Consider the following 23,655-nt stretch of genomic DNA (forward strand, 5'->3'; position numbering starts at 1 on the left):
ATGCAGTTCATCATCATCATTAAGTCTCTCATATTCTACCCTTCTCCTCCACTCTCTAAGCTTCACCTGAGTCCTGTACTTGAAGGTCAAACTTTCTGTTCAGCTCTAGTCATTTCAACAGGAACATTTGAAATTCTCCTGTTTCATTGAAAGTCCATCTTTCCCCTGGAAAACGATGTTCAGTTTTGCTGTGTAGTTGATTCTCAGTTGCATTCCAAGATCTTTTTGCCTTCCAGAATATTATATTCCAAGCCCTATGAGCCCTTAATGTAGTGCTGCTAAGTCCTGTGTGATCTTGACTGCAGCTCCACAATATGTGAATTGTATCTTTCTGGCCACTTGTAATATTTTCTCTTTGACTTGAGAGTTCTGGAACTTGGCTATAATATTCCAGGGGGTTATTTTTTGGGGGGGGGGATCTCTTTCTGGGAGATATAGGTGGATTCTCTCAATTTCTATTTTGCCCTCTGCTTATTTTCCTGATTTCCTAAAAATGAGATCAAGGCTCTTTTCCTGATCATGACTTTCAGGTATCCCAATAATTTTTAAATTATCTTTTCTAAACCTGTTTTCCAGATCAGTTGTTTTTTCAATGAGATGTTTCACTTCTAATTTTTCATTCTTTTAGTATTGAAGTATTGTATCCTGACTTCTTGTAAAGTCATCAGCTTCCTTTAGCTCCATTCTACATCTGAAGGATTTGTTTTCCTCAGAGAGCTTTCTTATCTCCTTTTCCATCTGACCAATCCTGCTTTTTAAAGCATTCTTCTCCTCAATAACTTTTTGAACTGTTTTATCCATTTAACCTATACTGGTTTTTAACATGTTATTTTCTTCAGCATTTTTTTGGATCTCCTTGACTAAGCTGTTGACTTCATTTTCATGCTTTTCCTACATTTCCCTCATTTCTTTTCCCAATTTTTCTTCTATCTCCCTTACTTGATTTTCAAAATATTTTTTGAGCTCTGTCATAGCCTAAGCCCAACTTCTATTTTTCTTGGAGTCTTTAGATGTAGAAGCTTTTACTTCCTCATCTTCAGATTGAGTATTTGGATCCTCCAAAGTATTTGTCAGTGGTCAGGTTCCTTTTTTTCCCCTTCTGTTTATTCATTTCTCCAGCCTGTTCCAGGTACTTCCTGAGTTTTTGAATTTTATTGGGACACCCCCCCTACAAGGACTTCAGTGTGTGAGGCTCTGACTGCTTTCCTGGTCTGTGAATGACCACAAGCACACCTTGTGTGTGCCTCTGCCATGGGGCTGATGGCGGGTCCCTATTCTATGGGGGGGCCTAGACTGCAATCAGGATCTGAATGTGGTCAGAGCCCCAGAGTCCTGTTCCAGGGACAGAGGACAAATCTCTGAAGTCTCCCTCCACTCCGTTATCTTTGGTGGGCTGAGCACTCAGGGTGCAGCTGCCTGCAGGCTCTTGCTTCCATTTCCTGGATCTTAGTGCACTGAGTGCCATGGCCACGCTGAGTGTGCTGAGTGCTGCAACCTTGCTCAGGGCCTGGGCTTTGTGTTTGTTCTGGCAGAGGACTCTGCTGACTTTCGAAGTTTGTGCTTGGTTCTCCCTGGGGTCCAGGTCAGGAAACTGCTTCTGGTACCAGGAACCACAGCTCCCAGTATCCTGGGGCTGTTCCCAGGAGACTGAAATTTCTTCACTCTGGCAGGATGGCCCCTCTAACCCCATGGAACAGAGTTTTTTCCACTCTTTTCCAGGTTACCTTGGAAGAATTGCCTCACTGGATCTTTCTATGGGTTCTTGAAAATTTAATTAGTGTCATAATTTTAAGATTTTTGAAATATTTTGAAGAGAGCACCTAGGAGAGGTTCTTCTCCTGCTACCATCTTGGCTCCACCCCCACCCCACCCCCACAACTTCTATCCATTGTTCCTGGTTCCTCCCTTGGATCCAAGCAGAATAAATCCAATCCCTCTTCTACACAAAGAAGTATTGCTTTGCAAAGAATTGAAGTTCTTGATCATGTCTCCCTCTAGATTATTCTTCTTAAGGCTAAATGACCCATTTCCTTCAAATGATATTTATATGCTCTCCCTCCTTAACTCCCATGAGTTTCATGATCATCTCTATTTTAGTAACTTTCAAATTTATGTATTGAGCTACAGTCTCTCTACAGTCCTGCATCAACAACTGCCTGTTGGAAATTTTGAACAAGATATCCTGTAGACATTTCAAACTTAACATATCCTAAACTGAAAGCTGTCTTATACTCCCAAACCCAGTTCTCATCTGAGCTTCCCTTCTCAGAGTTTGACCATTCTCCCAGTCACCCAGATTTGCATCCTTGAAATCATCCTTGACTCACCTGCAACCATATTTAATAAGTTGTCAGTTCTTATTAATTTTACTCCAACATCTTTCTAACTCTTCTGTCTCTCTACTCATCACAAACTTTTTCACTTGTGGCCTGGACTATCACAATATCCTCCTAATTGGTTTTCCTGCCTCAAATCTCTCCTTCTCTAATCTATCCAATACATCTACCAAAGTGATTTTTCTAAAGGTTTGCTTATGTCACTCTCCTGCTTAATAAACAGTTGTGAAATTTTTTTCCACTTTCATTCAACAGCACCTATGTGGGAGCAAAGGTAGCAAATGATGGGAATGATGGGCATGAGCCAATATTGAGTCTTACCAGGGCAAGATCAGTGAGAAGATAAGGTAGCTCCCTATTGCCTATATGATCAAATACAAATTTCTCAATTTTATTTTTTATATTTTTTTCCAACTAAATGCAAAGATAATTTTCAACTTTCATCCTTTTGTAAACTTTGGAGTCCCACATTTTTATACCCCCCCCTTTCCTCCCCATTCCATGGCAGCAAGCAATCTGATATTAGTTGTACTTTTACAAACATATTTAACATATTTACTTATTAGTCATGTTGTGAAAGAAGAATAAAAATTAAGGGGGGGAAAAACCATGAGAAAGAAAGAAAAATATTTTTTTAAATCCTCAGTTTGATTATGAGAATCCTTTTATAACTTAGCTCCAACTTGTCTTTCTAAGCTAATTATATTTTTCCCTTCATGCATTCCAACTAAATTAGTCTTCATGTGATTCCTCACACATCATGTTCCATTGTCCATTTCCACAGCTTTGAACATGCTAACCCCTATGACACAACTATACTCTCTCCTGACCTCCACTTTTTAGAATCCTGAGTTCTTTCAAAGCTTACCTTTTTTATTACCTTTTTCCAGAAATCTTTCTTTCATTATTCTCCTGCTAGGGATGCTTCCTCAAAATTACCTTGTATTTATGTTATGTAATATGTACAATATTAAATATAATATATACATATTAAATCTATTTTATAGAATCTATAGATATTACATCACTCGATAAAATGCCCATTCTTTAAGGACTAAGACTGTCCAATTTTTGTATTCCTAAACCCAGTAGAGTGTGAGCACATAGTAAACAATTAAGAAATGTTTATTTGCTAATTGACATGGCACCATCTAGTCTTATAAACTAGATGGGATGACGACCAGCTTGCCAGTGTCCTTCATAAAATGTGGACCCAGAACTGAACATGTTCATCTGGATACAATCTGAACCAGGTCTCTTTTTGGCAGGTGAGTGGAACCTTTCTGTGATGGGTGATAGGTGGTTAAAATAGTTCAACCAAACTCTTAGATATTCATGCCTAATTCCCCATGTCTGGCATGTTTTCCCTATTCACCCTCACTTCTTTTCCAACAGCTTCCTTCAAGGCTCAGCACAAGTCTTATCTCCTATCAGGCCCTTCCTGATCACCACAGTTGTTACTATTCCACTCCTTACCCCAAAATTTGCATCTACGTTGTGTTCCTATGTTTATAGATACACACACATACACATTTTTTAAAAAATCTGTGTACATGTTTCCATCTGGGGAGATAAAAACTCCTTGAAGTCAGGGACTGTGTGTTGTTTATCTTTATGTATTGCCATCACAGTATTTGTCTCATCCCAGACATTTTTTAAACCACTAATTGAATTGAATTGGGCATGACTTCATGTCCCTTACCAGGGAGTAGGATGGTTCTATGTGGACCATTCTGTTCCTGTGACTCATGTATGGGTCACACAGAGATTGTCCTGTCTCCCACAGGCAAATAATAATAGCTAATGATTATGTGGTGTTCTATGGTTACAAAATGTTTTATATACATGTCATTTGATATTTACACTACCCTGTGATATAGGTCAGGGAAGCCGTATGCCTATTTTTATAGGTAAAGAGACTAATCCTTAGAGATACAATTCTCAGAAATGGCACCTAAGATCCCAGCTGAGTTTTGAGGTCCTCTGAGGGAATCAAAGTTTAATCTCCACTACACTGATAGGAGTGGGGAAGGAAAAGACAGAAAGAAGAGTCAAAGACACAAGGAAACAGTGAGAGAGAGATAAAGACAGAGAGAAGGGGAAAATATTGAGGAAGATGATGATGATAAAGATGTTTTCTGTGTGGCTCAGGGAAATGCATGTTTGCAAGTTCATATTATTTCCCAGTAGAATAAAAGGGCAGAGATGGTGCCATTTCTGTCTTTGTAAGCCCAACATTAAATATAAGTAAGTGTTCCATAAATATTTAACTGATTAATCTCAGGGGATACTTGAACTGGAAGGGACCACAGAGGACAGTTAGTTAGTTTGACCCCATTGTTTTTCATATGAGGATACTGAGATTCGAATCGGTGAAAAGACTTTATTCAAGGTCACAGAAATATTCAGCACTCTTTCTACTCGATCATACTATTTTGCCTTCATTTATTTTTTAATCTTGTCTTGAATAATGTCTTGTATGATAAAATAATAATAATAATAATATAAATAATAATATAAAGGAGGCAGCACAGGAGAGTCATGTGCTTACAGTGCTGGGCTTGGAAGATTGTGGGTTCAAATCCCCACCTAGGACTCTTACTAATCAGGTGACTATGGCAAGTCACTGAACCTCCCCAGCCTTAGGCAATTACCTAGTTCTTCTCGAGTACCTGGCTACCTTATCTTATCACTGATTTAGTTGAGCCAAGCCTCAACTTTTGATCAATCCCATAACTTTCCACTTTGGATGCTTTATGGGTGCTGCTGAATGAAAGTGGAAAAAAAAATCACTCAATTGTTCTAGACACACTACAAATTTGTTATACAATCTCAGCTGGGCTTTCGCTGCTACTAGTCTATGCTACTGTATCATCCTGGTCAATTCATTATCCAATTCTCCAATAGAGGTTTTTCCAAACCTTTTTATACCTGCTTATACCTCCATGTCTTCCCCATTCTTTTAGATGAGAATCTTATATTTTACAGAAAATAATTGAAGAGATTCTGTTGTGAGCTCTCTTTTGTCCCCTTCTCATCTCACATCTTACTTATCATTGATACCTAATGTCAATATTGTCTCCTCCCCATCTCACATAAAGAGGTGCGCCTTTCTGTCCAAGGTTAATTACTCTACCTGCATAGGTGATCCCATCTACCCCTTCTTCCCCAATAAATCATTCCCTTTATTACCCCTACTTTCATACTTATTACAATCTCTGTCTATCAGCTGCTTCCCTACTGCCTGAAGGTATGTCCATGTCTCCCCATCTTCAAAAGAAAATCTTCACTAGATTTTCTTATTTCAGCTAACTTTCATCCATAATGAATACCTGCACTTTTTGTGCTCTCACTCTTTTCATAATTCTCTATAGTCTGACTTTTGATTTCATCATTGAACCAAAACTTCTCTCTCCACTTATCAAAGATTTAATTGACAAATCTAATAGTCTTTTCTTAAGCCTCATTCTTCATGACCTTTTTGTTGCTTTTGACACTATTAATCATTCTTTTCTCCTTAATACTATTCAAGTGTGCCTTCATACTCAATTTCTCAAATATTAAGCACTTGTTGTATACAGATAGCTGTGTTTGGTATTGGAGAATCAGCAAAATTGCTTTAAAACCTTAATCTTTTCTTTCCTGGACTTCACAGTCTTGGAATTATTAGTCTCATTGGGTGATTTCCATATTTTTTTATAATAAGGTTTCACTTTCTTTTTTTTTTAATTTTTTTTTTATTTAGGCAGTAGGGTTAAGTGACTTGCCAAAGACACACAGCTAGGTACTTATTAAGTGTCTGAGGTCACATTTGAACTCAGGTCCCCCTGACTCCAGGGCCTGTGCTCTATCCACCGGGTCACCTAGCTACCCCTATAATAAAGTTTCAAAGGGATCTGTGAGTCATAGATTTGATATAGTCAAGCCTTGACCTGGGAAAGGCACTATGCAGAAAGAGTCTAGAGTAAAATTAGAGCCCTACTGAGATGGGGGATTTTCTGGTGTTGACCTTTGAAATGTATTCCCTTCAGTCCTTAGCCTGGGAGGGTAACATTTTGGAGAAAACAGAAAACCCAAAGTCGGAAATCCCCCTAAGGTCAGTATAATGGAGTATGTCAGGAAAAAAAAAAAAAGGAGATTCTCAGAGTCCTAGCTAGGTCTGTCAGAAAACCATACTATGAAATATGTTTTAGCCCAACATTAGACATTGTTTATGATTTGAAATAAAAATATCCCCTACTTTCCTTACAAGAACAATATGTGTTATTATTCTCATTTTACAGAAAAGGAAAATGACTTATTTGAGGTCACACAGCTAAGAAAGCAACAGAGTTGTGATTTGAGTTCAATTCTTATGACAAATCTCATGCTCTTGCCAAGATACCATGCTGTTTTATTTAATTAAGTCAGATCAAAGAGGGAAAAACCAGTCATGTATGGTTTAGTCACATGAAGATTAATAAAACCTTTGGAAAGTGTTCTTATTCCCATTTTACAGATGAAGAAACAGACTACATGACTTGCCTGGGGTCACACAGCTTTTAAGTATCTTTTGGCAGAATTTAAACTCAGTTTTTCCTAACTCAACACACCTTTTAGTTGTCTAAATGAAGTTGACTGATTAAAATCCTTTAATTTGAGCAGCTAATTTGACTTCTTAGCTCATAAGCTGTTCCCCAGTCTGCAAATGATCCAGGAACAAAGATACATCCAAAATTGTGGGATAAAGAGGATAGAATGTCTGGAACTTTGTCCCAGGACACAAAAATTTAGTCCAGGAATGAATCTAGGATTTATGGGTAGATTTTATGGCATCTATGAACTTAGATAGGAGGTGGGGTGGGAGAATGGCATCTTTATTTTTACTAATCTCTAACTGAAATTTAGAATTTCCTTCAATTATGAATTTGAGCAAAATAAATGATTCTGAGCTCCCTAGGCTTCCCCAGACACTGCCCATATGATCCATGTTGCAAACAAGGTGAATACTTCCTAAGTTAAAAGGTATTGAATACCTTTGGTAATTTTGCAGACATATAGACCCTCCTGAGATTAGCACCCAGTTAAGAAAAACAAGTAATTCAACCAGAAACCTACAATTGATAGTTAGAGCCTATGTGAACTCTTTCCCCAGCACCCTCTCCTTACAATAGGGTAGACTCCCCAGAAGCATTTGGGGACAAGTTTCATGCACATGAAAATATCTAGCTATGGCACTTCTGAGCCTAACTTCAACCTCTAATTCTACAGATGATAGAAACTAGCCATATCTTAGGTCTTGATTCTCATTACAGCCCCCCCACCTAATTTATATGCTTTTCTTTCCATATCATTGGCTCATTTAATCCAGAGCACAACCTTGTGAGGGAAGGGTAAAGAAAGACAAGAGCTAGTATTTATACAGCATTTTAAAAGTTTGCAAATGCGGTTTACACAAGTTTTCTAGCTTGGTCTAAACAACTGTTGAGGTAAGTCCTGTTTTACATATGAAGAAACTGAAACTGAGAAAGGTTGAGTGACTTGTCATTGATCATTGGTATTGTTCAGGCCTTTCAGTCATGTCCTGTTTTTCCTGACCCTATTTGGGGCTTTCTTGCTCGAGATACTGAAGTGGTATGCTATTTCCTTTTGCAACTCATTTTGCAGATGAGGAAACAGAGGCAAACCGGGTGTAGCAACTTGTTCAGGGTCACACAGCTAGTAGGCGTCTAAGATCAGATTTGAACTTAGGTCTTCCTCACTTGAAATCTTTTGCTCCATCCACTGAGTCACCTAGCTTATTCTATTCCCCATAGCATGTCTTCAATCCATTCCTTGTATCTATTCCTTCCTGTCTAATTCATTTATTTATTTTTTTAGAAAGATTTTATTTATTTTGATTTTTACAATTTTTCCCCTTATCTTGCTTCCCTCCCTGCCCCCAGAAGTCAATCTGTTAGTCTTTACATGGTTTCCATGGTATACATTGATCTAAGGTGAATATGAGAGAGAAATCATATCCTTAAGGAAGAAACACAGAGTATAAGAGAGAGCAAAATTACATAATAAGGTAATGTTGGGATTTTTTAAATTAAAGGTAATAGTCTTTGGTCTTTGTTCAAACTCCATAATTCTTTATTTGGATACAGATGGTATTCTCCATTGCAGAAACACCAAAACTGTGACTGATTGTTGTACTGATGGAATGAGCAAGTCCATTAAGATGGATCATCACCCCCATGTTGCTGTTACTGCCTAATTCTACAGACTGTTAAATATAACTTTTCTTAGATATGTCTCCACTATAGTAACAATCTGTCATTTTTCTATCACCTGCATTCTGCTTATTATTGCCTAACTAATGGACTTTGGTTTTGTTTCCAGTTCTTTTATTTATAGCTGCTATAAATATTTGGATATTTATGAGAACTTTCTTTTTGTAATCCTTCTACTTGTGGTATATGTCTAGCCATGGATGCTCTAGGTCCAGGAATATGTTCATTTTAGCCACTTACTTTGCAAAATTTCAAATTGCTTTTTTTTTAAAGTTTTTGCAAGGCAAATGGGGTTAAGTGGCTTGCCCAAGGCCACACAGCTAGGTAATTATTGTCTGAGACTGGATTTGAACCCAGGCACTCCTGACTCCAGGGCCAGTGCTTTATCCACTATGCCACCCAGCTGCCCCTCAAATTGCTTTTCAAAACTTCTGTACCAATTCACAGCCCCACCACCAATGCATGATTGTGCTTGCTCTCCATATTGGTTCCACTATTTACTATTCTCATTTTGGGTCTTTGTTGGGTTACAATTTCTTAACAGGAGATCTTGCCTTTACTCTCATACCCATTCAATCCATCCTTAATAAAATTCCAGAATTATCTTTTATAGCATGCCATGTAGATCAGGTTGTCATTCTTCACTCCTCTGCTCAAAAGCCTTTGATGACTTCCTATGGGCTTTCCCTGGTATTCAAGACCTTCAATCATTTTTCTCCTTCATAGTTTTATTTTTTTCTATCCATATTTTCCATTTCAGCAGTGTAGGAGTTTCCAGTGGAAAAAGCTCCTTCTACCAATGTTGATAGATACTATTCTACTATCTTATAGATTTCTTTGGAAGGTAAAAGAAATCATTTTAATTACCCTAAAGTTTAAAAAGGTTTTGCACAAACAAAAGCAATGCAGCTACAATTAGAAGGAAAGCAGGAAACTTAAGGGGGGTGGTGGAATTTACAGAAAGTTTCTCTGATAAAGGTCTCATTTTTCAAAAATAATGGTAGCTGAGTCAAATTTATAAAAATAAGGGTCATTCCCCAACTGACACATGGTAAAATGATATGAATAGGCTCTTTTCAGGAGAAATCAAAGTTATCAACAATCATATAAAAATACTCTAAATCTCTACTAAGGAAATGTAAATTAAAACAGTTCTCAAGTACAACCCTATTCCCATCAGATGGGTTAGCATGACAGAAAAGGAAAATGACAAAAGCTAAAGGAAAATAGGAACAGTAGTGTATTATTGGTGGAATCTAAGCGTTCTGGAGGACAATTTGGAAATATGTTCAAAGGGCAATAAAACTGTTCTAGAAAGACTACTACTAGGTCTGTACCCCAAAAAGATCAAAGAAAAAAGGAGAAAGACCCATTTGTCCAAAATATGTATATCAACTCTTCATGGTGCCAAAGAATTAAAAACTGGGGATGTCTAAAAAGAAAATTGTTATTATAATTTTTAATATGACAGAAAATTCTTAATACCAAATGCAACGAGGGCTGCCACACCCTAAAATGATTCTTATAATGTCAGAATTTCAGTAATGTCATTACATTCCTATTCATATTAATTTTTTATTAGGTTGAACTGAACTGTCCCCCCATCCCTGTGAGGAGCTCAGTTCAGTCTCTAGGTTCCTTACCCACTTTCATTCAGATTGATGACTTGAAAGTCAAAACAGTTAGAATGAGGTGACTTGCTCCAATTGCCAAAAGCCCCTGGAGTCTTATGACCAGGTCTTGCTATTTCATACTGCCTCCTTCCCTTCTCTTAATGGCATAAGAAGCTATTCTGATCAATAAAATGAACTATAACCTATGATGGAAAATACTATCTATCTCCAGAAGAAGAGTTGAGTTCTGAGCACAGATTTCTGGAAGCAGTTTTTTTTTAAACTTTCTCTGCTTTTCTTGGTTTGGGAATTTTTTTTTGCAACATAGCAAATGTGATATGACTTCATATGCATAATACAATATTTCTTGCCTTCTCATTGGGTGGGGAGGGGTGGAAGGTGAGAAAGATTTTGGAAATGAAAACAAAAAATAATTCTTTTTTTAAATAAAGAACTTTCTGGGAGGTGCTGAAGGACTATATGATCAAACCTTTTTGACTCCAAATTTGGCTCTTTTAAGTCTTATATTCTTTTTCACACAGTCTAGATCCCAAACTATACTATTTTTTTGACATTAAAAAACCTGCACTCTCACATTAGCTTTTTGGTTATTTTCCTTTGCCTGGAATGTTCTCCCATCCCTCTCTTGACCTGTCAAATTTCTGCTTATCCCATAAAACCCAGTTCAAATGCCACCTCCTCCAGGAAGTTTTTCTGATTATCCTAGTATAACAACCTTTTCCTCATATAGCACTTTGTTTTATATCTTTCTTATAGTCTCATCCCTATTGATGCATGTATACTTGACTTAGATTCTAATGTTTTGCTTTCTATCTAAACTTTGTGTCTCTCTCAGGGTTCAGCAGTGTTGTGTATACAATAGACTTAAAACAAAATAATAAATGTTTCCCCATTTTGCAGAAAACTAAACTAAAACTGAGAGAGCTTAGGTGATTTGTCTGAGGCCATTGATCTACCAACTCATGGAACCACGTCTCAACCCCTTCTTCAGAGCCTCCAATATGCTTCACAAGCATAAAAAAAGGTGTTTTTTTAGAGTGGTGGTTGAGGCTTGGTACTCTGGAACAGTTCCCAAGGATTCACAGGGAACTTCCAGAAATTTGTCAACTTTCAGGCATGATATATTTTTATTTTTTAAAGATATCAGGGTTGCCAATATCAGGAAGAGGGGGATAAAAAGGTTGAACCCTGGTCATCATCATCACTTCCACCACCTTCACCCCTACCTATAAAGCTGTCTTGACTTGGAAGAGATTTAGCTGGCAAGTTAAGAAGAATTTGAAGGGGAAGTAGAAATGACTTCAGGAGTACAGTATGTGTGTGTGAGGGGCATAGCTGTATCAAATTCAAAGCTAAAGAAAACTTGGAAACTCTTTACAGAGATGGTGAAAGTGGTTTCTTTCCCAGTGGAACAGAATTCTGGAAAATTTTGTAAAATGTGGAAGGAAAAGTGCTGAGTTTGGAATTTTTTTTTTAGGTTTTTGCAAGGCAAACAGGGTTAAGTGGCTTGCCCAAGGCCACACAGCTAGGTAATTATTAAGTGTCTGAGAATGGATTTGAATCCAGGTACTCCTGACTCCAGGGCCTGTGCTTTATCCACTATGCCACCTAGCCACTTCTTAAATTTGGAATTTTTTTAAAAAGGCTCCTAATCCCAGTCCTAACACTTCCAAACAACTGTTTGACTTCAAGAAAATCATTTCCCTTCTTGGGCTACTGTAGCTCCTTTAATAAATTAAGTGGTTAGTTTCTGGAAAACAATTTAGAATATATATATATATATATATATATATACACACATATATATATGTATGTATTCACATACACACACACACACACACATATATATAGAGAGAGTTCTTTGGAAACATTAAAGTTTTCTTTAAAAATATATAAATGTTATTATTGCACCAAAAATTTAACAAAAATATCCATCCTTTTTGATTCAGATTCCCTCAGCTGGTATATACATCAAGAAGAACAATGGCAAAAAAGAAAGATCCCCATATATGCCAAAATGACAAAATCCCCGTTATGAAGAACTGGAAACTAAGCAGATTTCTCTGAATTGAATGGATAGCTAAAGAAATTGTGATATTGAATAACAAAGGAAAATTTCTACATACAAACGAAGACTGTGAAGAATTCAAAGAAGACTAGTAAGATATATACCTGGGGCAAAATAAAGGAAGAATTGGGAAACCAACATATAAAAATGATATCAGCAACATAATGTTAAAAAAAAAAAACAACAGCAGTAGCATAAAAACTTAAATTGATAATGAACAAGCTTGGCCCTAAGAAGAACCCAGTTAGGATTGGTAATTATAAATATTTAGTCCAGAGTGATTAAAAGACTTCTATTAACTCTTCTTTGCAAAGAAGGACCTTCTCTCCTAATGAAAGAAGGCCCTGAATTACAACCATATCCAGTTTTATATGCAGTTTGAAAGGCTTGTTCCTTTCCTTTCTGCCAAACATTGGCCAGGTCACAATCTAATGGATACATTCACCTCTATATGGTTCCCCCACCCTGGTCTTTATACTAATGAACACAGGGGAGTGAACACTAATATGCATGAACTTCCTTGAGCAGGCACAAAGGACAAGGACACAGACCCTAGGTCAACTTCTGACTAGTTGAAGCTAGTTTTTGACCTCCCCCCCACTTAGGCAACTTGATGTCTGATGAGAGAGCTTCATTCAGTTCACCTGTTGGTCAAAGTTATTTCTTTAATCACCTTCCCTTCTATCTAATTTTCCCCTTCCTGTAAATAGACTTGCATCTTTTGTCTTACACAGAGATCAGGCACCCTGGCTTTTGCAATATCTTCTCTCAGTTTTGTGGAAAATAAAACACTCAATTCTTTCTCACAGGACACCTCTATCCACTCTTCAAAAGAGATGTGGGACTATGTATTTACAAAAATTTTCAGGTACAATTGATATTCTGGTTGAATTTGCTGAATCCCCCACCTTCCCCCACCCCCAGCAACATTTTCAGCTTTCTTATAAAGTATGGCTCACTGGGTAAGGGAAACAGAGGGATACATTCAGAAATGAAGGTGATACAAAAACAAAAGATCTTCCAAAGTCCTTCCCTCTTCAACCTTCCACCTGACAATGTCCTTTCAGTTCTAAAATTCAATGTTCTAAGGTCCTGTCAAACTCTGACATTCAGTGTTCTAAGGACCCTCCCAGCTCCAACATTCTATGCTTTAAGAGCCCTCCAAACTCTGACATTCTGTGTTCTAAGGTCCATCCAAGTTCTGATATTCTGTGTCTGAAAGGCCTTCACACCTCTGACGTGTCTTCTAAGGTCCCTCCCCACTCCAATATTTGCTATTTTAAAATTCCACCAGTTCTAATCTTCAGCACCCCATCTCCAACCCTACTGTCATCTTAGCTCTCACATTCTTGTTCTTTCCTTTTCTTACCATGACTCTCTGTTGTGAGCCTGGGCCATAGACCAATTCTGTTTCTGCTCAGAACACTCTTAATGTCAGAGGAATTTGGAAATTCCCTCATATTTCTCATTTTTTGGAATACAGCTACTCTTGCTCATTAAAAAGTCTTCCAGAGAAAGGGAAAGAGCAAGCCTTCTTAGTTGCCAAGAAAGACCCAGGGCAGGATTAAGGGTCTGGGAGAGGGAAGGGTGGAACAGTGAATATAAAGGGAGCTGGTCACTGTTTGGAGAAATTTGTAGAGCTGTGGGCCATCAGCCTCCATTCACAACATCTGAGGAAGGAGAATCTTGAAGGTGAGAAAATTCTATTCTCTGGCCTGCTCTGCACCATGGGGGAAAAGCAGAGAGAAGAATCACTCATTAACAGGTTCATTCTATTTCCCTGATAGCAGTCCTAATGATGGGGAAAGCCACTCTTCTTTGTCCTTAGTAGTTCCATTGGTACAAAAGGGTCATCAGTACTCCTCAGAGATCAGAGTGAATGGGATGTGGATGGGATATGGACTGGAAGGGGCTGAGAGCTTTGTATTTGTTCAGAGGGAGCTCAGGGTTCAATTCAACACTTCAGTTGGCAATTGCTAGACCTCAATAGGAATACAAAGATGAAAATTCCCTTAAACAGGTCACATTCTACTGAGGGAATGATACAATATACAATCATCTTGGTAAATATAAGGTAACTTGAAGAAGGAGAAAGGGAACACTGAGGAGAAAGGGACATGAGGAAATGTTTTACATAAGAAACATCAGCTAAATTAAGCCTTGGAGTTAGCTAGAGATGCAACTTGAAGATGGGTGGTTCCTTACCTTAGGTGCAAGCTCTTCCTTTGGTTGGTTGGTTTTGGTTTTTTGGAGGGAATGGGGTTAAGGTCACACAGAAAGGACTTGTCTTTAAAAAGAATTTTATGGGGCAGCTATATGGTGCAGTGAATGGAGCACTGCCCCTGGAGTGAGGAAGACCTGAGTTCAAATGCTGCCTCAGATACTTAATAATTACCTAGCTATGTAACCTTAGACAAGTCACTTAACCCCATTGCCTTGCCAAAAAAAAAATAGAATTTGTTAACTGTACTTCCATACAATTGGTTTTCTTTGTAATTCACTGTATTTTAATATTTGCATTTAAAAGCAATACTCTAGGCTTCACCAGACTGACAAGAGGGGTACCCCTAAAAAGGTTGAAAATACAAGTTCTTAGGAGATGCAGGGGAAGAGAAAGATAGAAAAGTAGGCACAACCTATTGTGAAGGACCATAAGGAACAGAATGAGGGGTTTATATTTATATCTCAAAGGCCTGGGGAACAGAACAATATCTTTGGTCCTCCAAACAACACTTCTTTATCTCTCTCTTATCCCAGAGTCCTGAATCTTTGAAACCCTCTTCCTTTCCTCCTTCCCTCCATCTATCCATCTCCTAGCCTTTAAATCTCTTATCTTTCTATCACTCATTCCCCTATTCTCCATTTATTCAAGACAGTCCTGGGATCTCTAAACAATTTTTCTCTATTTGCAGCTTCTCACACAATCCCTTTCCACTTCCCTATTCATGCAGTTTTTAGGATCATAAGATTTTAAAATTAGGGGGTGCTTAGAGATCATTTAAGCCAATTCTTTCATATGCTTAGAGCCTAAAGAAACCAGAGAGGGCATACTATCTAATCCCTTCACTTTACAGATAAATAAACTGAGGTTAAGAGAAGGCAATGACTTGCCTAAAATTACACAGGTTATTTGAAGTCCTCAGATGCCAGACCTTCTTATTATTTTACCCTGCTTCTTCAATGGACAAGGAAATTGAGACCCAGGAAGAGGAAGGGACCTGCTCAAGATCACATGAGTAAGAAGAAAAGGCATTGACATCCAAGTTCTCTGACTTAAAAATCCAATGTTATTTCCACTGTGCCAGATGCCCTCCCCCAGGCTTCTCAAGCCCTCAGGATGATATAGGAAATTGTCTGGGTTTGTATTCCATAAGCCCAAATCAGGCTGTGTGTCTCTAGGCAAAATCATTTCTTATCAGCCCCAGTTTTCCATAACTATAAAGAAGGGGTGGAAATGACACTTACCTCATAGGGATGTTGTAAGGATTCAAAGAGATAATTCTACAAAGTGTTCTACAAGCTTTAAGGCATGAATAAAAAGGAAGGAAGGAAGGAAGGAAGGAAGGAAGGAAGGAAGGAAGGAAGGAAGGAAGGAAGGAAGGAAGGAAGGAAGGAAGAAAGGAAGGGAGGGAGGGAGGGAGGGCAGGGGAAAGGAAGGAGGGAAGGAAGAGTACCCATATTCAAGAAGCCTACAATCTAATGAGGAAAGACAATACACACAAAAAGAAGTTGAAAACTGGAGGGAAGGAGGTGTAGAAAGGGGAAGAGAGAAAAGGGATTCACAAACTTGGGAGAAAGCATAATGGAGAAGTTAGAGATTTCCCAGAGTAGACATGCCAGGTAGGAAATCATTTCCAAACTAAGTTGCCTTTTTTTAAATGGAGGTTGAGGAAACTGAGTTGGGTATCAATTAAGTGATCCACCCAAGGTCTCACAGTTAGTAGAGAAGCCTCTGTCTTCTGATCTGGGCCAAACCCTCATAACCTAGTTTTTTCCTTTGGCTTTTTCTAGTCCCCTATCTGGATAAAGTCACAGGACAATTGAACCAGGTGTTCCTTGACCTTATAGTCCATAACAGCTCAGCCAAACATCTTGGAGACAGCCCAGACTGACCTCACTAAGACTGTCTTGGACCATGCAGCTGGTATTATTCTGGGTTGTTCTCATTACCTCCGGTGAGTAAATCCTATAAGAAGGAATCTGGCCCTAAGATAACAGTTCCAGTTTCCTCCTCCTCAACTGCCTTCCCAAATCTTATTCTAAGAGGAAAGGACCAACCAGAGCTGCCACCTCTTCCACAGATACAGAATAGTAGCTACCATTACTTGGTATATTTTATCTGTGCAATAGCACTTGAATAAGCCCCCCTTTTCTTCTCTGATACTACCTCTCACATCTGAATTATTGCAAAAGTCAGCTTGAGGCAGAGAGGGGGTCTGACTTCTTCAAGTCTGTCCCTACTCCATTCCAACCTCCATTAGCACCTAAAGTGATTTTCCTAAAATGCAAATTCCATCCTGTCCTTCCTCTATTCAATAAACTCTGGTAGCTCCCTACCACCTCTAGGATCAAATATAAAATTCTTTTGCACTCAAAGACCTTCACCACCTAGCTCCCTCCTACCTTTCCAGTATTATTATGCCTTACTTCCCAACATTCACTCTTCAATCCTGAGACACTGGCTTCCTGTCTTTCCCACAAATAGGACACTCCATCTCTTGTCTCTTGGCTACTGGAATTTTCTGATTGCCTATCTCTCCATCCCTGGAATTCTTCCCCCCTTTATCTCTTCCTCCTGATTTCCTTAGCTACCTTTAAATTCCAACCAAAATCCCAAGGAACCTTCTCAGACCTCTCAATCTCAGTGCCTTCTCTCGATTAATTATTTCCAATTTATCCTGTATATAGTTTGAATATATTTGTTTGTCGTCTCTTCCGTAAGATTTGAGTTCCTTGAGGACAATGATTGTCCTTTACCTCTTTTTTTTATCCACAGGGATTATCACACATAGTAGGCATTTATTGTTTTTTGAGGAATGTTAGTTCAAAGTAAGAAAAAAAATCCAAAGCATCACAAAATAAGGTTTAAGAAAAATTCAACCATACAAATGGGAGTCCCCTCTATCAAAGATTACCACACCCTCAATAAGGGAGGGGACATATGCAGAAAATATGTGTGATCAGAGAACCCATGTGGCCATAAGGTAAGGAGATTCAAACCTGCAATGTTTCCAGAGCCACTAACACTTCCTCCCTTTTTCTATGAGTGACCTTCACTTTTCCAGATACCAGAGCTCAGTTTGGGAAGCTGAGCAGCCTAGGGATACAGCACTCATGTTGTTGCATCTTGGGAAATGACTTAATATTTTCAGTTAAGTAGTTATTCTTATTTTTCATTTAGGCCTCACTTTAAAAAAAATTCTTAATCAGCCTTTAAAGTCCAATTCAAATGCTGTCCTAAGAAGAGTAGGACTTCCCTTATTACTCCAGTCTGGAAAGACCTTCTTCTCTCAAGTAGCACTTGGTTGGGGTGGGGAATTAACATCTTTAAAGCAATTATCACATGCTGGTGTATAGTGTGATCATTTTGTAGACTTCATAACTTTCTACTAGACTATTAGCTCCTCATGGGCAGGAAAGAGTTTAGCAAAACTTGGTAGTTTTCCTAGAATTCAAGTCCTGTGTTTTTCACATAGTAGGTATTTAGTGAAGATTTTTTTTTTGGCAAGGCAATGGGATTAAGTGGCTTGCCCAAGGCCACACAACTAGGTAATTATTAAATGTCTGAGGCTGGATTTGAACTCAGGTACTTCTGACTCCAGGGCCGGTGCTCTACCCACTGTACCACCTAGCTACCCCTTAGTGAAGATTTGATTTGAACTTTTTTATGTCAAAGTTACCTAGCATATACATTTTAGCCCAGCAATAGGGACAGGGACCGGATTTACAGTTTTATTGCTACATGGGACTCCCAGGTACCATTTGTAGCTCTCTCTTTGCTCTACAACTTTGTCTTGAGATTCAGGACTTGCCTGGCATCAAACAACCAGAAAGTGTTAGAAGGGATACTTGAACTCAGGTCTTCCTAACTTCAAAGTTGGAGTTTTAGCTATTGCCCCATATTGCCTCTCATTCTCTCATTTTGTTGTTGTTGCTTTTCAATCATGTCCAACTCTTCATGACCTTATTTGAGGTTTTCTTGGCAAAGATGCTGGATTGGTTTGCCATTTCCTTCTCAAGTATATTTTACAGATGAGGAAACTGAGGCAAACAAGATCAAGTGGCTTGCCCAGGATGACTTGCCCAACTAGTGAGTATGCGAGGCCAGATCTGAACTTAGGAAGATGAGTTTTCCTGACTCCAGATTCCAGCACTCTATCCCCTGCCCCACTTGACTACCCCAGCAGTTCATTTTAAGATCTTTAAAAAAAATTAGTCATTTATTTAGTTCTAGAACCCCAGAGCTAGGAAATCTCCATGGCCATCTGGTAGCATCTAGTACCATCCAGACTGTTCCTGGATGAGAATCACAGCATTCTGCTGTTAAGATATATACCCTGTCTCTCAGAGCTAAGACAATGATAGCAACAATCTTTTGTGCTCTGGATGACCTCACCCTCTGGATGACCACAGCCACACCAAAGTCCCAGAATTGTTTCTCACCAACACCAGGTGGACTCTGAGCTTGAACAAGCGTGAAGTCCTGCTATGAATCAAACTTGTCACAGTATTACTGTGACCCCTCATTGACAAGGCTACAGCTCACTGAGAAGCCATAAATATAAATGCTGAGATCTCCCTACACAAGTCCTTCTCATTAGGGACAAGGCTCTGGCACATGTGTCCTTTGCTTGCAAACCATTTTCCTTACCCTGATATTAATTAAACTTCTGTTTGATCCCTGACTTTCCTGTCTCTAGCCTACTCTGTTTGGCTCCAGCCATTCATAGGTTAGAGGCTAGTTTTGGTATGGTTGATGCTACCCATTTCCTGAAAGATTGGTGATGGCCTCAAAATGCAGAAGGAGACACAAGCAGCTAAGTAGTGTAATGGACTTCAAATCAAGAAGACAAAAGTTCAAATCCAATTCAGACACCATAGATAGCTATGTGACCCTAGGTAAATTTTTGCCTCAGTTTCCTCATTTATATACGAGGATAATAATAGCACCCACCTCTCAGAATGATTGTAAGGAGCAAACGAAATAATAGAAGTAAAGGACTAAAGTGCTACAAACATGCTGATTAATAGTATAACATTTTTAGAAATGGCCAACATAGTCATTTGTTTTGCATAATTATGCCCATGTGTTGCAAGGATTTTGTTTTTTCTTTCTTTTTTGCCCCTGCAATAGGGTAGGTAGAGGCAATGAAAAATATATTTCTTATTTATTTATTCATGTATGCATGTATGTATTTATTTATTTATGCAAGGCAATGGGGTTAAGTGACTTGCCCAAGGTTACACAACTAGGTAATTATTAAGTGTCTGAGGCAGGATTTGAACTCAGGTCCTCCTGACTCCAGGACTGGTGCTCTATCCACTGCCCCACCTAGCTGTCCCCAAAATATATTTCTTAATTGGAAAACATTAATTAATAAAAAAAAATCCACCAAATCCCAAGTGGTTATTTTGCTTCTACTTAAAGATGCCTAGTGAGAGAAAATCCTATTTTCCAAGGCAGTTCATTCTCATTTTGGCTAGATGGAAAAATTAGGAAATTTTTCCCTAACATTAAGCCTACATTTTCTCTTTACAATTTTTGCTGCTTGTCATTCTGCCCTCTGGGGCCAAATAACCGAAGTCTTGTTCCTTTTCTTCACAATGACCCTTTATCTAAAAAAACATCTCTCATGCCTCATCTCCCATCCTTCTTTTCCCCAAGTTAAATGTTTTCCATTCCTATGATTGATTTTCATAATACATCTCTTCCAGGAGGTCTGGTCCCAAGTCAGGGGAGCCTGATGGAACTGAATAAAATGATAAAACAAGCAACAGGAAAAAGTCCTATCTTCTGCTATCTGAACTATGGGTGCCACTGTGGACCAGGGGGCAAAGGTCAACCCAAAGACGCAACTGACTGGTAACAGGACTTTCTGCTCTCCTCACCCATCTCATCTTTTTTTTTTTTTTAATGCTTCAATCTGTATTTTGAAAACCAACAGGTCTTTCTTTGGGGATGGATTGTATTCATCATAAGTTGAGTTATTGTATTGATGAGAAAAATCAAGTCATTCATAGCTGATTGTCTTACAATATTATGTTACTTTGTATATAGTACATTTTATTTTGTATCAGCTCAAGTAGTCTTTCCAAGTTTTTCTGAGAGAATCCTGTTCATTTCTTATAGCAGAAGAGCATTCCATCATAATTACATATCACAATTTGCTCAGTCATTCTTCAATTTGATGGGCATCCCCTCAATTTCCAATGCCTTGCCATCAGCAAAGAACTGCTGTAAATATCCTTGTTCATATAGGTCCTTTTATTTTTTGTTTTTCATCTCTTTTAGGATATAGACCTAATAGAGGTATTGTTAGCCAAAGGATCTGCACAGTTTTGTAGACTTTTGGACATAGTTCCAGACTGATCTATAGAATTCACCCATCTCATCTTAGAGTCATCAAGGGAGAAAAATTTCTATAGGATCCAGTACTCCTATAATCCTCAACCAGCCCAATTCAACTTTAATTCAGGGAATTTTATGGCGAAAGAATTCAGTTAATAAGTACATACCATTAAATGCAAAGAAAGACAAAAAGATAGTCCCTCCCTTTATAGAGTTCATAGTTCAATGGGAATTCATCACCTTCTGAACTTCCTACTAGTGATGAGCCTCTCCAACCTTAACTAGTCTGATGCTTGCAACTCAGTCAAGGTCCATGGCCAAAAGAGGAGACAGTGCCTACATGGAACCCTCTCTCCTGAACTTATAAATTGGTACCAAAGGCTAATATGCAGTAGTCAAAGTCTCTAATCTGAGTTGATTAAGAGACTGTTTCCTACCTTCCTAATTTCGCATTATGAGGTTTAAAAAAAGTCCTTCTTTACTCCTTTATACTGCTCTAATATTCCCTCTTCTAGAGTCTCTTCTAAGCAAGCAAGCAATGTTCTAAGGACCTTACTGGTTCTGACATTCTTCTTGCCAAGTAATATTCTGTTACATTCTGTGATTTCATTATTCTCTGATATATATCGATATATCTGATATATAGAGCCATATATACATACACACACACACGTATATAAATTACATGTATAGGGTAAAGCATTAGCTTCACATTGGTATACACATTTCCTTTCCCTCATGAGGATTAAATCTAATTCTGTTACTAGGGATAAGGGATGAAGGTGTTCCTTGCTTCTCCCAAAGTTTAGTGGGCAGTGGCAAGGCTAAGAATTGAAGGAAAACTAGAGAAAACCAATGGACTGAGTGTTGCTTTGCTTCATGACTCGTTTCCTATACGCTCTCTTTGCCTAGGTGCTGCAAGCTTCATGACTGTTGCTACAAACACCTAAAGCAGCAAAGATGCCATGCCCTTTTGGACAGGTACAACTACAACTATATCGACGGGGCCATTAATTGTGAGTTTCTGGGCCAAGGCTTCCCTAATCCAGAGATGTTAAATGTTACATCAAGGATCTAGTCACAAACTAAAAGCAAGAAATTTGGAGGATCATATAATCCAATCTTTCTCATTTGGTAGGAGAAGAAACAGATCCAGAAGGACTGGAATCTTAGCTCTGTCACACTGAGTAAACCACCTCCTTTCTGTGGGTCTCCCCTTCCTCATATGTAAAATAAGGAGGTCTCTAAGAGAACTTAGATGGTCTCTAATGTCCCTTAGAACCTCATTCTTTACATTATCAAATGTCATTCCTGGGCTCTAGGAGCAACCTCTCCCTTCTTCCTAGCTGGAGATGATGGGGAGAGGGTAGGCAGATATACTCTTCTCTTCCTACCTTGGGAAAATCAAGCTAGGCAATTTTCCTATAGTTAATGTGCCCCCACCATCCTCTGCAGAGTCATGATTGCTCCCAAGCCTACCTAAGATACCTCTAAGATCGCAATAATAATGAGAGCTAGTTTGTCTATTAGCACTTTAAGAATTATAAGGCATTTATCAAACTATCCTATTTGAACCTAAAAGATAGTTGTAACTATAGATGGGGAGTCTTAAGATTAAAAAAATCAATGACTTGCCCATGATAATCCACCTAATAAGTATGAGATGGAATTTGACCCAGGTCTTTCTGACCAGACCTTGTAGTATATTTACTATATGAGTACATAGACTTAGAACTTGAAAGAATCACAGAAGTAATTTAGTAGGACCTCATTTTACACACGAGGAAACTGAGGGTCAGGGAAGTTGAATGACTTGTCTGGGATCATACAACCCTCCATCTAAACCTTGAGACTGTTACCTTGCTCTTAAATGGTGATATTTTCCCAAATGAACCTTAAGGAGATGTCATAGAACATAAAGCACATTGTCTGTGGTCAGGAAGACTCCTCTTCTTGAGTTCAAATCTGGCCTCAGATACTTTTCTAGATGAGTCACCCTGGGTAAGTCATTTAACTTTGATGCTCCAATTTCCTCTGTAAACTGAGACTGAGAAGGACATGGCATAGCACTCCAGTGTCTTTGCCAAGAAAATTCCAAAATGATGTCATGAAAAGTTAGAAACTACAGAAATAACTCAACAACAATACTTCCTCAAAATATGAAAATAGAACTTTGATTTTGGGGGACCATGGAAATCCCAGACATTTGACTCTGTTTGACTGTGACTGATAATGGGTTAGTCACCACCTTAAAAGACAGGCCACTCCAATCCTGGTTATCTTTAACTCTTAGAAGCTCACCGAGGTATTTTCTTCAATTCCTGAAGGAATTCCCAGAGGCAGCAGGACCCAAGACTAGGATCAGAAAACAACAGTTTATTTGGTGTTGTGACTTTTGGTGTTGTTGATGGGTGGTTAGGCAGATGGGGAAGTGAAGAATAATAAAGTGCAGGCAAAGTCTATCCCAAGTTTCCATTGTCTCTGGCTTCCTACCAGGTGGGGGCAGCTATTGTGAGAAGAAGATTTGCCAGTGTGACAAGGAATTTGCCCTCTGCTTGCGAAGAAACCTAGAGAGCTACAATAAGAGTTACCGTTTCTTTTGGAAAGCCCACTGTAAAGACGAGAACCCGGAGTGCTAGAATGAGGCACTTGTGTATCTGTGGTGGGAAAACAGTCCAGAATGGGACTCTAACTCTGCTATGAAGCATTTGATTTAAAAAAAAAAAAGAAAAGCAAAATAAAAATCCAGAGCCTCTCTACTGGTTCTGAGAAGTCATTCTTCAAAGCAGACTAA

The 23,655-nt window shown here is 38.6% G+C and overlaps 1 protein-coding gene across 1 annotated transcript; it reads left to right on the plus strand.

The window, feature by feature from the left end:
* Window positions 1-16,315: 16,315 nt before the first annotated feature.
* LOC141491168 (group IID secretory phospholipase A2-like) lies at window positions 16,316-23,500 on the plus strand. Its single transcript, XM_074191816.1, has 4 exons — window positions 16,316-16,467; window positions 20,228-20,375; window positions 21,774-21,877; window positions 23,358-23,500. Exons 1-4 carry the CDS (start codon window positions 16,428-16,430, stop codon window positions 23,498-23,500), a joined length of 435 nt encoding a protein of 144 aa, XP_074047917.1. The 5' UTR covers window positions 16,316-16,427.
* Window positions 23,501-23,655: the final 155 nt, after the last annotated feature.

This window comes from Macrotis lagotis, chromosome 1 (genome assembly GCF_037893015.1).
Source record: "Macrotis lagotis isolate mMagLag1 chromosome 1, bilby.v1.9.chrom.fasta, whole genome shotgun sequence".
NCBI classification, from domain to species: domain Eukaryota; kingdom Metazoa; phylum Chordata; class Mammalia; order Peramelemorphia; family Peramelidae; genus Macrotis; species Macrotis lagotis.

Coding starts and splice junctions, on each gene's coding strand:
- LOC141491168 (XM_074191816.1), top strand. CDS start 16,428: ATGCAGCTGGTATTATTCTGGGTTGTTCTCATTACCTCCG. Junction 16,468..20,227: donor GGTTGTTCTCATTACCTCCG/GTGAGTAAATCC, acceptor CATCTCTTCCAG/GAGGTCTGGTCCCAAGTCAG. Junction 20,376..21,773: donor CCCAAAGACGCAACTGACTG/GTAACAGGACTT, acceptor CTCTTTGCCTAG/GTGCTGCAAGCTTCATGACT.